Genomic DNA, 13,647 nt, shown 5'->3' on the forward strand with positions numbered 1-13,647 from the left:
GACGTCTACAATTTGCTGTAACAATAAACAAGGAAAGATTATCTTTTCTTCGGGAAATAGAAAGATTGAATTCCTAACGGTATACATGAGATGGAACTGAAGAATGAAGACCATCAGCAACCATGTATCACAGGACTGTAGTTGTCTCTCCTGGCTCATAATAATCTCTCTCACAACCCATCAGATGCAAGGTAAGCAAAAGGATAGGTGTTATGTATGTAAGACTGATATGTGATTTTAAGGCATGGTGGTGCTTGCAGACACATCTGAGCACTCAGGAGCAGAGGGGCAAGAGATTGTAATTTCTAGGCTAGGGTGAATTACAAAACAAAAACAGGAAAACACTAAGAAAATCATTGATTTCCCTTTTTGTGATCTAACAATGACTTGTTCTTAAAGATGTTAAGAAAGATTTTGGTTTTGTTTATGTGTATGTACTAGTGTCTACATGTACATATATGTACCATACGTGTGCCTAGTGCCAGAAACCCGAAGATGGAATCTGACTGATGGAGTTCTGAAGATGGAGTCAGGAGTGGTTGGAAACCATCATGAAGGTGTGGGAGCCAAGTCAAGGCCTTTGCACTCAGTCCCTCCCTCAACTCTTTAGCTTACCAACAACCATTTTAAAATGAGGGTGCAATCGGTAGCTTGCTCTGACTGAATCCTAAACTGTTTGTGATCAGACACATGTAGCCACCCAGGGAAAAGGCTGACTAAAGAGTGTGTGTGTCTGGACCACCTGTGGTAACTTCAGTACAGTAAGAGCAGTGCACTACTCCTGTCAGACAGGCTGTAGCAAAGCTTTATCTGTAAGCTACGCCATTTACACAACCCAACAAACAAGGGTCCAAAAGATGTATGTTTATACAATCAGTATTCTAAAATAGCTACAATATGTTAAACACAGCGTCAGACATTTCATGTACACTGCAATTATAATTTTCTCACTAGGCAGAGAGTATAATATTTTATAGATAAGAAATTAATTTGCTTACAACAATTAAGAACTAGACCCACAAATCAAACCATATCTGACTGACAAAGATCTAAACCCTTATCATTTTATTATATTACCTTTTACAAGGCTTTTGTTAATTTTAATTACTCTAATACATTCATCATGACAAATGTCAGTCAGATGAGCTGCAAGTTCTTTTTAAAACCATTTTTATAACATGTTAATAACAGTAATGGGAGCAAACTACTTATTAGGGCCAGCTTCTTCAGAATTAGCATGGATAATCGACATGAGAGGCTGCAGGAAGACACTACCAAAGCTGAGGGTCACTTACCTAGATTGCTTGGAACCAGATATGCTGTACCTTTCAGATTTTTAAAATTATTTGCATATATACAATGAGATACTGGGTTTGGGGTCCAAATCTGCACATAAAATGTCCTTTCCCATCTTATACACATGCCCGAAGGTCAGTAGCCCATGCAGTGTCTTTAGTGTACCTGTGTCTCGCTGTGACCATAACATGATGGCAGAGGTGGGGTTTTTCATTGGTGGTATGTCTGTGTTCAAAAAGTTAAGAGATTTGAGGAAAATTCAGACCTCAGATTTGCTAACTCGGGATGCTCAGAGATTTAAGCTACTCAAAATTATTAATTTACTGACAGTCAAGATTTTAATACAAGCTTAGATTCAGTCTCATCTCAGAATTCCACATATCTAAGTATATTGAGGTCCTAGAGTGTTAAACATTGTTTTTTACTTGTTCAAGTTTTAAAAAATTCATTATCTCTTGAAAATATGATATCTTTGAATCTCATCAGTTCCTTCTAAAACCTGAATTCCTGTTGAAAGCTCATATGGCACCAATTGTATAATTATTTCCCACAGTTACCTCCATTAAACTAACTCTTAATATTTGAAGTGTGTGTGCTAATTCCTCTCCCTCTATTTATATGTGTGTGTGTGTGTGTTTGTGTGTGTGTATATATATACACACACATATATATATAACACATCTATGTATATGCATATGTAAATGTACACAATATGCCAAGTGAAAAAGTTCATATCCTCAAAATACACAAAAACTTAACTAAAAGATTGTGTTGCTGTACTGTTATCCAGTGTATGTTGAACGTGCTGTGCACTAGCATTCAGAGAAAACAGTTCTGTGGGCCTGCTCCTCTCCTCTCACTCCTACACAGGTTCCAGGAACATGGCCCCTTACCTCAAACTTAATTTTTTCCTGATTTGTGAGAAGTTCTCTTAAAAAAAAAAAAAAAAAAGCCAATAGCACAGATAAGAGAACTAAAGTTAAATTAATGACTGAATAGACAATTTGTGGAAGTAAAATATAACCATTTGAAAACAATTAATTGTTTTAAAATTACAAAGCAGCATAATTCAGGAATTACCAATATATCACCAATTTAGGGACTATGTCCTATTTTTATAAAATAGGCCAAATTTCAAATGTAAGACCGTATAGAACGATCTATTTGTTAAAGATATACCCTGCTAAATCCTCTTATAAAGCAGAAATATAATTTTAGAATGTAAATAATGCCTTTATTTTCATATGGTTCTCTGTGCTACTTAGTAAAAGAATAGAACATTTAAGTAGTACTTCATGTTTACCAACTATATTTTAAAATGTATTAGTTCAATTTTCCATTAATAGTCTCAAGATTACAGTTTGCTCAGCAAAATATGTTTTTGTGTCATAGAGAAAGAATTTTAAAGGCAAACATCATCACACCTAAAAAAAAAAAAAGTAAAAACATCATACAACTAGCAAATATTTCTACATCAAGACTCTCCAGTGTCAGAAAAGAAGGAATTTCAGGACACGTTCATTGTCATGGTTTTGTTGTTGTTGTTGCTTTTCTGAATAATTTGTCTCTACCCTATTTACAATATGTAGATTCTTTGTTTTAATTCTTGATTTTTTTTTTTTAAAGACCAGGCACACCTTGAGCTGGCCTTGACCTTGCTTCTTCCTGCTTCAACCCCACCCCCCAGTGTTGGGATTATAGGTCTGTGCTACCATTCACATGTCTAAAAGATGTAGATTCTTAGAATCAATTCCACATCAGTGAATGAAATGTATCAGTATATTTTCAAGGATGCAAGGAGGTTCACTTACAAGACACCAATCTAAATATCCACCTGTCTGGTTAAATATATCACAAATTTATATTAATGAACTGCAGTTATTACATGTAAACAGAACAAATTGAAATGAGGTCACTAAAACAAAGTGTTGTCAGTTAATGACTGTATGTTTTAAATATATAAAATATATGTGTGTAGGAAATGTAAGAAAAGTATATAAGTTATATTTCTAAGTTGATTTAAGGGAACTCTGAAAAAACTCTTTGTGCTGGGGGTGTGGTGGTGGTGGGCAAGTGAATGACATGGAGTCAGCTGGAAGTGGTGTCTGTCGTCCCTGACTGTCTGTCTGCCTTCACCTGGGCCTCTTGCTCACTGCTGTTCCCATCTCATCACAGGAGCACTGGGATTATAGACATATAAAGGCTTCCATGTTTTGTTTGGGTTTACGGGGTCTGAAATCAGGTTCTCACACTTGTGTGGCAAACACTTCACCCACACTCTCCATCCCAGAGAAAGAGGAGAGAGAAAATGATGACTAGAGAGAAAACAAAAGGGCATTCAAAAAACTCTTCCATGTTTATTCTAAAGATAGAATCAACTGAAAAACTGGAGGTAAGCTAAAGCTGCCAACTGTTCTACTAGCTCTGCCAAGAATCTAAGAAAAGCTTATTATAGCAAACAATGAAATGTGCATCCTTTCTTACAGCCCCTAAGTCTGACATCCTACAGGGACAGCAGCTATTACTGCTGGAAAATAGTTCATTTCTTGCCCACTCAATCATGTGGACAAGAATTTCCTCAGGATTATCAATTTAGACCACACCTGACTTTTAATTAAATCTATCCCCATATTCTCTAAGGAACATGCTTTTAAAACTCAAATCTTACACACACACACACACACACACACACACACACACACACACACACACACACACACACCAAAAAAAGAGGAAGAGGAGGAGAAAAAGGAACAAAAACTGTGAGAAGAGGAAGGATATACATACATACATACATACATACATACATACATACATACATACATACTTGTAAACACAATCCCTAAAGGAGGCAATGCCTTTGGGAAAGTTTCAAGGTGCAAGTGACATGACTACTTTCCCTTGGGGCAGAAATAATAAGACTGGTTGACAAATCAACTTTAAAACATTTTCCTCATATGGGACAAGAAACAGTTTCAAATACACTTCTTAAAACAATATTACAAAAGTAATATATTTCTAAAAAAATGGACTTTCCACAGGATTTATCCATATACACAAACCTAAAATTTGGTCACTATGACTGATAGTTTTCCTTGGTTGGAGGACACAGAGAACTTAGTGAACCATATTTATTAACAAGAAGATAAAAACAAAATAAAACAGTTAATTTTATATGTTTAATAAAAGAAACGCCTAGAATCCCCAGAGAGAATATTTCTGGTATATATCTCAGAGTAGGCCAGGCTACTGCTACTTAACTCTAGATAATTATAGCAAGAAGGAATATGAATTGCATATTTCAAGGCCTGGTCATTTAGACATCTAGGAACAGTTTTGAGACTAAAAACTAAGTTCAAAGGTAATCTAACAACCGTAATCTTAGACGGTTCTCCTAGGCAAACTTGATTTGTGCAGAGACTACACGGCATTTACTGATTACTGCCTCCTACTGTCTACAAAACTCATTCTGCATTTGTTGCCAAACACACTTCAGAAGATATCTTAAGAAATTTTATTTCTTAATTAAATTCTCATTTTCAACTAATAGGAAAGTTTTGGGATTAGATTTGCTCTCATATATGGTGATTGAAAAATGCAAATTGTCTGTGAAAATAAAAGAATCGGTAAAGAGAAATAGTTACAGACTAGTCAACGTGTAAACTAATAGAATAAGGTCCAAGACTGAAGCCTATGTTTTACTCCCTCCAGCTTACAGACTGAAGAAACCATTCTGGTTTTCTAATATTCTCACCATATCCAAGAGGCTTATTTATCATCTTAGTCCAAATCTGTACCATCTAGCTTCTTCATTTTGCAATCACAGGAAAAAGCACACAGCTATTACACACAATCCTTACCCTCATGTGACAATCACCCGAGGCAACCATGCTTCTGAACTCTAATTACAGGCTTCTCAGTCTACTGATGACTGTGCACTCCATCTTAGGTTTCAGCATTCCCTTTAAAGTACCAAGTCCACCAAACAGAAAGGTACTCTACTCTTGGCAATTCAGACTGGTATACAATGAAATATAAGCATGACTACCTTCATCAACCTTCTCTAATTTCTTCATGTCTTAAAAGACAAACTAACCAACCAGTCCAGAGTCCACTGAGCGCTGCCCATATGTATGTGTGAGGCTCTTCACTGGAATTCCATCAGTGGCCAGCCCCTTGCCCCACCTCCTCCACAGTCTCCCTCTCAGCAACTACACACTGCTAATAGCTCCTTAGTAAGAGATGGAACCTGGTGATAATCTGTCCAGTCTATATCAGAATTTTGCCTGCCTTAATCTCCGTATATCCTTTACTTCTTGTTACTGCTCTGGAGTCAAGCAGAAATATAAGACATTTGAAAACAGTGTTCATAGAGTACTATACTAATAAACTCTTACAGTTCAATACATTATTAATTTTTATCTAAATTATTTAAACACAAACTACTATATCAACTTTTAATTGTAAAATTGAATGTACAAAAATATAGTTTCCTTTGGGTAATGATTATACTTCTAGAACTTTGCAAATTCTACACTTGAATACAATGAAGTATAAATAGTCTTAAAAAGAAACTCAAATGTTATTTACATAAAATAGGCAAGTAACATTTAATTTTTGAATGGTATATTTTGTTATATAGCATGTATCTATTTAAATACAGTCTACATATACAAAGATAATTTATATGACTTCTATCTAGTCTTATTCTTCTTGTTAAATTAGTCAGGTAAAAATACTCTTAGGTATCCTGATGTCAAATAAAAATGAAGTTACGACGTAAATACTGCCATAACCACCACTGCCATGGCACTGTTGAGGGCACTGTCTGTCCCATATGATTCAAGTTGCCCTTACCCACAAACATACCACAGTATAGACAAATGTGCTCCATTATTTACAAACAAGAAAGTCCAAAACATTCTAATCTAAACTTAATTTATCCACTTTAAAAAATAATTACTAACAAAAAATATACTCACCTCTTCAATTAGCTTTTCACTTGGAGATGATGTGCAAAGACAGACAAGGTAAGTTTGTTTAAAACTACCTTTTGTACCAATCTCAGGATGATCAGAACACAGCTTTGCTAGAGCGGTTGCTTGACTTAACTGATTGGTTTTGATTAGATGTTTAATTCTCATATCCAACAAGATGGGACCCTCAAAAGCTAAAAATTCATTCACTTAAAAAAACAAGACATAATATATTATTAACATTTCGTAAATCATTTGCAACACAAATAAATACTTTAAAAATTTTTTTTAAGACACAGAAACTCAAACTATTCCTTTTTAGCAAGTTTCTACTAATGTCAGTAAGGATATCACACAATATTCAACTTTATAAGTAAAGGGAAATCATACGGCCCACCTTGTAGCAGAGTCTTACTATATTGCTTATGATGTCCTGAACTCTCTATGTAGCCCAGGCTGGCTTACAACTTGTGACCTGCCTGTTTCAGTTGCCCAGTTGTTAGGGTTACAGGAATGTGATACTATACCAAGCTTGACAACTTTTAAAGTCTTAGAAAATGTTTTTATACTTAAGGCCACATTTAGAATGGACTAAAAGGTTCCCCGCTCCCCGCTTTTCTTCTTCTTTTTTTTTTTTTTTCTTTTTTTGGAGACAGGGTCTCAGCAGTGTAGCCCTGGAAGGTTTGGAACAATTAGACCAGGTTAACCTTGAACTCATGGAGATCCTCCAGCCTCTGCCGTCAGAGTAAAGGTGTATACCACACCTGGCTTGAATAAACTTCTTGCTTATACAAATATTTCTGCATCAAATTCTTTTAAAATCATAGTAAATCTCCCAATGCAGTTATTCTTCTTGTTTGTTTTGTTTTTGGTTTCTCCGTGTAGCTCTGACTGTCCTAGAACTCACTCTACAGACCAGGCTGGCCTCTGCCTCCTCGGTGCTGGGATTAAAGGCCTGTGCAACCACTGCTGGGCCCGACGCAGTTCTTAACCAACCCAAAGCACCATCCAGTTACCCATCAATAATTACCCATGTAATAAGGGTAATAAGGGTATTGGGGCAGTCTAGAATAAGAAATTCAACAAATACTTGGTTTAACGTTGACAATACACTTATTCTTTTACAAAGGGGAAGACTATCTTTTTAATTGATGTTTTAAAATAAAAATCTGCACAAAAAATAGTTAAGAAGGGGGAAAAGTCCGCCAAAGGAAACATGCATTAAATGCCCTTGGGATTTTACTTATTCCAATCTATTACGGCTAAGACAGTTAAGTTAATAAGCTTCTATTCTTCTCGAGCCTGTGCTCTTTTGGTTCTCTAACACCTGTGAACAAGAATTAATGTTTTAGCAAGTATGAATTCAAATACTTCCCTTAGCTTTCTGTACCTGGATAAAAATCATGTTTAAACATTTCGTTCTTGCCTTTAGAAGATCCCTAGTAAGCAGTAACTGAAATGCTCTGTAGCTGAACACTGTATCCTCTCTAACTGTGAGCTCGTGGAAGAAGCGTCCGGCGAGTAGCTGAGGGATGGTCTTTCCTTTCCCGTTCAGGCCCTGCCTGGACCCTTCATTCAGTCTACCTTCTCTGCTCTCCTAGAAAGTCACATCCAAAAAGCACTGTGACTGTGACTCGAGTACTAAAGTCACAAATACTTAAACAATAGCACAGAGTTACACATTGAAACCATTTCTTCAGTCTAGCATTTGTACCTACAGTCACTTAATCTTTACACTGAACTAAAAAGAGGACATGATAAAGACTAAACACAGATGAATCAAATGTACAAGTATCTAGTGTCTTTATCTGACACAATGTAATACATTAATGACAATTTTTAGTACAAAATAATCTTATTAGGACATTGATATTTCAATATATTTTCCATTGAGTTCATTATCAAAACAAATTCTAATAAAAGTTTTAAATAACAATTTACATAAAGTTAAAAGCAGGCTATTCTGACTATTTATGAGTAACAGACATTAAGAAAACAGTTATAGGTTCTTTCTTTTTAAAAAGGAAATTCTAGAGATACAAAGTCTGGGAATTATTGCAAACTATCATGGAAACTCATAACCAATAGGATCTGAAAGATCGCAGTAAAGAATGAATTTCAAAGTGGCAAGTATCTATCAAAACTGATGGCATTTCCTAAAAGGTCAATTTCAAATAATCCCTAATTTTTTTTTTTGGAACAGAGTATACAAATCAAAATTACAACCTGTGCAGAATAATTTTTAGATCAATGCACTAAAAAAATAAATATCAGGACAAGAGATTTGGCTGAGGAGGTAGGAGCACTTGCTGTTCTTTGGGAACATCTGTATTGTATCCCCAACACAGTCGCTCACAGCCATCTTTGTAACTGCAGTCCCAGGGAATCTGATGCCCTCTGCTGACCCTCCCAGGCGATAGATACACATGTGGAGCACATGCATACATGCACGGAAAACACAAGCATAAAACAATACAATAAATCTAAAACAATTTTTACAGAAATGTTAGTCTTAAAAATTCAAAATGCTAGGCACTTATGTTTTAATGATGGAAACCAATAGCCCGCTTAAGAGACATATCTCTAGGGAACACAGAGCACAGGGGCAGAACGGACTTTGTGTGGTTAGTGTCTGTAGCCCCGTCACTCAGCAGAACAAGTAAACTGAGGCACTCACCAACAGAATGATTTCCCTAAGCCACAAAATCATCTCATGGCAGAAACAAGACTAGAAAGTGTTTTCTGACATCTAAATTTATCAATCTCTGTAGGTCCAGAGAGGTAAAGACCTGTCTGACTACTGTGCCTGCTTCTAACTTAAAAATATATGTTACCATCAGTGAACAGTTGGGAAGAAAGACTGCACATCCCACAGGTACCGCTTCAGATGGAAGGCTCCACTAGCACTAGACTGCTCTGCTAAAGTCCCTTCTCCCAGCTCCTACACCCTTCCTCCTCCTTCCAATCCTTCTCAGTACTTGGCATCACTCACAGTCTCCACGGCTGCCCTACAAGACTGTGATGTTAGAGCAATGTGTTTAGCGCTCACAGACTTGTTTTATGCTCTTTATCTCTGAGTACCTAAATAAAGCACCACATTTCACTTTCTTCTATGCTTTTCTTTTTTTTTTTTTCCATTTTTATTAGGTATTTAGCTCATTTACATTTCCAATGCTATACCAAAAGTCCCCCATATCCACCCACCCCCACTCCCCTGCCCACCCACTCCCCCTTTTTGGCCCTGGTGTTCCCCTGTACTGGGGCATATAAAGTTTGCAAGTCCAATGGGCCTCTCTTTCCAGTGATGGCCGACTAGGCCATCTTTTGATATATATGCAGCTAGAGTCAAGAGCTCCGGGGTACTGGTTAGTTCATAATGTTGTTCCACCTATAGGGTTGCAGATCCCTTTAGCTCCTTGGCTACTTTCTCTAGCTCCTCCATTGGGAGCCCTATGATCCATCCATTAGCTGACTGTGAGCATCCACTTCTGTGTTTGCTAGGCCCCGGCATAGTCTTCTTCTATGCTTTTCATATATACATACCATAAAAAATAAAGTTAAGTTGTAGTCATGTTTAATCTGTCTACTTTCTTTGCATCTATACTTCAAGAAGAAAAGGGTCTAAACTGGTTTTAAGCCTATCAATATAGCTAAGTAACAAAACTGCAATCTAGGTGTATGATGTTCAACCAGTTTAAAAAATATTCTTTCCATTAGTGACACTTTTATCAATAATAAATGATCCAGGTGTGTTGGCACACATGCGTAACTCACACAGCTGAGTATCAGTCAGATACTCAGGAAAGCGAGTATCTGAGTTAAAGTCCAGGCAGGATTACAAAGTATGACTTTGTCTCAAAAGGAAAAAGAAGGAGAAGGGGAGTGAGGAGGAGGAGAAGAAAAGGAGAAAGAAATAAAGATATTTTTAAGAGATTAAATAAACTACAGCACAAATACTGCTGTATGTAAAACAGTTTGTCCCACTCCTCTTGATTCCCCCCACACACACACACAAAATGAGGCCACCATATTTATTACTAAGTGCACACTCTCAGGCCAGGCTTAACAGATGGTTCTGTGACATCTTTGATGCAACGCTCCTGAAGGATGATTAGTCAGTCGCAGACAAAGAACGTTCCTGCTGGACAAGACAGTAATAATGTGTAAGACTAACACTTGAAAGGCTGACAGGAAGGCTGGCTTGTGTTGGAGGTCGTCCTGGGCTACACAGTAAGTTCTAGACCCATCTGGGGTATACAGAAAGACCAGCTCAAAAAAGCAAATGAGAAAATTCCCACGGGGGTCAGGGGGTCCTATATCACACAATATGTAACATATCCACACTACATCTACTTAGCTATCTTCAACTCAGAAACTAAAGAGTCAGCCGCAAAAAAAAACAAAAACAAAAACAAAACAAACAAACAAACAAACAAAAAACCTCTATGGATAAATTACTAATATGTCCAATTCATTTAGTCCTTCGCCTATTCATTTCCTTCTACTCTACCATCGATCACTGACTAACCCCATCCCAATCACTAGGCCATTGTAAGGGGCCTCCTAATTCTCAGAGGAATCTAGGACAATAAAGTCTTTAGCTGCTGTTGTTTATTTCAGCTTTTTAATTTATTCTGGTAATTTTATACATGTATATAATATATTTTGGATATATTCATTCTGCTTCATATCCTTTCCCATTCCAACTAGAACGTTTTTCCAACAAATAGTCTTTCTATTTTCATGTCTTAAAAACAAAACCAAAAGGGCTGGAGAGATGGCTCAGTGGTTAAGAGCACTGACTGCTCTTCCAGAGGTCCTGAGTTCAAATCCCAGCAACCACAGTGACTCACAACCATCCGTAATGAGATCTGACTCCCTCTTCTGGAGTGTCTGAAGATAGCTACAGTGTATAGTGTACTTACGACAAATAAATAAATCTTACCAAATACCACACACACACACACACACACACAGAGAGAGAGAGAGAGGAAACACTTTTAAACCTCTGCTGACAGGTGGAGGCAGTCCTGTGCATCCATCCTTTACTGAGCAGTTAGTGGAAGGTGAACTGCTCCGGCAGAGGAAGGAAACTCCTTTTTTATGGTGTGGGCACTAGTAGATCTCCCTTCACGCCCAACAAAGCCCAGTGTGATACTGACATGAAACAGGCACACAGATCAGGTAACAGAACAGAGTTCAGGAGAAACCTTACCACCTACGATCAAACCATCATCAAAAAGTGTTCTTAAGATGGACAAAGAAGAGTCTCTTCATCAAATAGTGCTAGAAAAACATACAAAAAGACTGATGCCAGACCTTTAATCTTGTACCATTTAAGAAAATTAACTTTAAAAGTATTAAACATCTGAACATAAGACTCAAAACTACACAACTTCTATACTAAATCACGGGAAAAATTCTAAATGACATTGTATTTTGAAATTATTTCTTAGCAATTACACCAAGGAGACAGGCAAGGAAGACAAAAACCAAGCAGGAGAGTTTCACATTTCTGTTCAAAGAGAATAGTCAATAAACTGAAAAGGTAAATAAATGATGGAAAACATTTACAAACCATACATGTGATAAAGGATGACTCTCCAAAGCAAGAACTTATAACTCAAATAAGTTCTTATTTTAAATGGCTATGCAGTAAGGAGCTCTTTCTCTAAAGATGATATGCAAACAACTAATAAGCATATAGAACACTAAAACTCAATTGGAAAAATGAAAGCCACTACGAAACAGCAGACTAGGCTAATGAAAGAACTAAAAGGGTTGGTGACAATATGGTGAAACCAGGACTGTAAAATCTTATAAACTCTAGAGTAAACAGTACAGCAGGCAGGCAACAAGCCATCCATTTTCGGGATATTACCTCAAAAGAACAGAAAGCATAGCTTCTGAGACAGCAGTACCCAGGTTTATAGCAAAAAGTGCTAACTAGTTTTATGCCACCTTGAATTAGGCTAGAGTCGTTTTGAAAAAGGAAAACTCAATTGAGAATAGAATGCCTCCGCTGAACTGGGCTGTGGCATACTTTCTTTCTTGATGAAGGAAGCTCAGCCTGGAAGGGCCCACCCCTAGGCTTGTGGGTCTGGGAGCCAAAAGAAAGCAGGCTGAGCAAGCCAGGAGGAGGAAGCCAGTAAGCAGCACTCCTCCATGCCTCTGCTTCACTTCCTGCCTCCAGGTTCCACGAGCTATAAGACGCAATAAAGTTTCCTTTGAGGAAGGAAGGAGAACAGAGAATTGCTGGATTCGAGATTCAATAAAAGGCTGAGAAGCTGACAACTAAATTAATTATTTCACTAGAGAAGCACAGGAAGGAAACGCTGAAGAACTCAGTGTGGCAAAGTTTTGTTTTATAATTACATTTTTATATTTAAGAATGGTAGATAGAGGGGCTGGCGAGATGGCTCAGTGGGTAGGAGCACTGACTGCTCTTCCGAAGGCCCTGAGTTCAAATCCCAGCAACCACATGGTGACTAACCCCCACACCCCACACCTCACCCCCGCCCAATGAGATCTGATGCCCTCTTCTGGCCTGTCTGAAGACAGCTACAGTGTACTTATGTATAATAATAAATAAATCTTAAAAAAAAAAAAAGAATGGTAGATAGAGAAGAAAAGCAAGTTTATGTCTAAAGATGTGCAACAAGTGTCAGAACTCAGTGCTAACATGTAAAAAGTTAGTAAAACTAAACTCCAAAATGAAAATCATTCAAAATATTAGAGCACTAAAGCTGCTGCTTACAATTAGGTATTGCTTATTATAAAAGGAGAAGTTGTCTCTTAGGAATTGTAGTAAGACTAACTTGAAACAACAAAGAAACTAATGTGAAACTGATAAAAACTGAAATTAATGTTCAAAATTAAGCTGATGGTGCATTTTCAAAGCAGCAGAAAGGAGATGTTTTCCTAAATACAAGTCTGAGAATGGCTTGTGACTAATTAATTCAACACATGTAGGTTATAATTTTTAAATAAATTATCTCAAAACACATGAAAAACCCATAGGTAAGACATCTAAAGAAAAATCCAAAAGGATAATCTCTGTGATGTGCTGTTGGCTGATGATGTTTTAGATAAAAACATAAAAAACATGACTCATAGCACTAAGGAGCGGACCTTTAATGGTGAGACCTGCTCTATCAGTGGCTGTTAAGAGGAAGGCTAAGATAGTGTAAGAGAAGACACCCACAAAACTTATAACAACTGTTAATAGTCAACAAGAAAACAACAGTCCAAAAAGTAGGCAATGATACGAATAGATTTTTTTTATTAAAAAAATACAGATGACAAATGTACATTTAAAAAAGATATTGAATATCATCAATTACTGCAGAAACACAAATTAAAATAAAATATTGTG

General features: G+C 36.9%; 1 protein-coding gene across 2 annotated transcripts in view; it reads right to left on the bottom strand.

The window, feature by feature from the left end:
* Positions 1-13,647, bottom strand: part of Zfp292 (zinc finger protein 292) — a 79,874-nt gene that overhangs the window by 17,305 nt on the left and 48,922 nt on the right. For both annotated transcript variants that reach the window (NM_013889.2, XM_006537978.4), the window contains exon 5: positions 6,279-6,481. In NM_013889.2, coding sequence (NP_038917.2) covers positions 6,279-6,481 — 203 coding nt within the window. The remainder of the gene's footprint in view (positions 1-6,278; positions 6,482-13,647) is intronic.

This window comes from Mus musculus, chromosome 4, assembly GCF_000001635.26.
Source record: "Mus musculus strain C57BL/6J chromosome 4, GRCm38.p6 C57BL/6J".
Classification (NCBI taxonomy): Eukaryota; Metazoa; Chordata; class Mammalia; order Rodentia; family Muridae; genus Mus; species Mus musculus.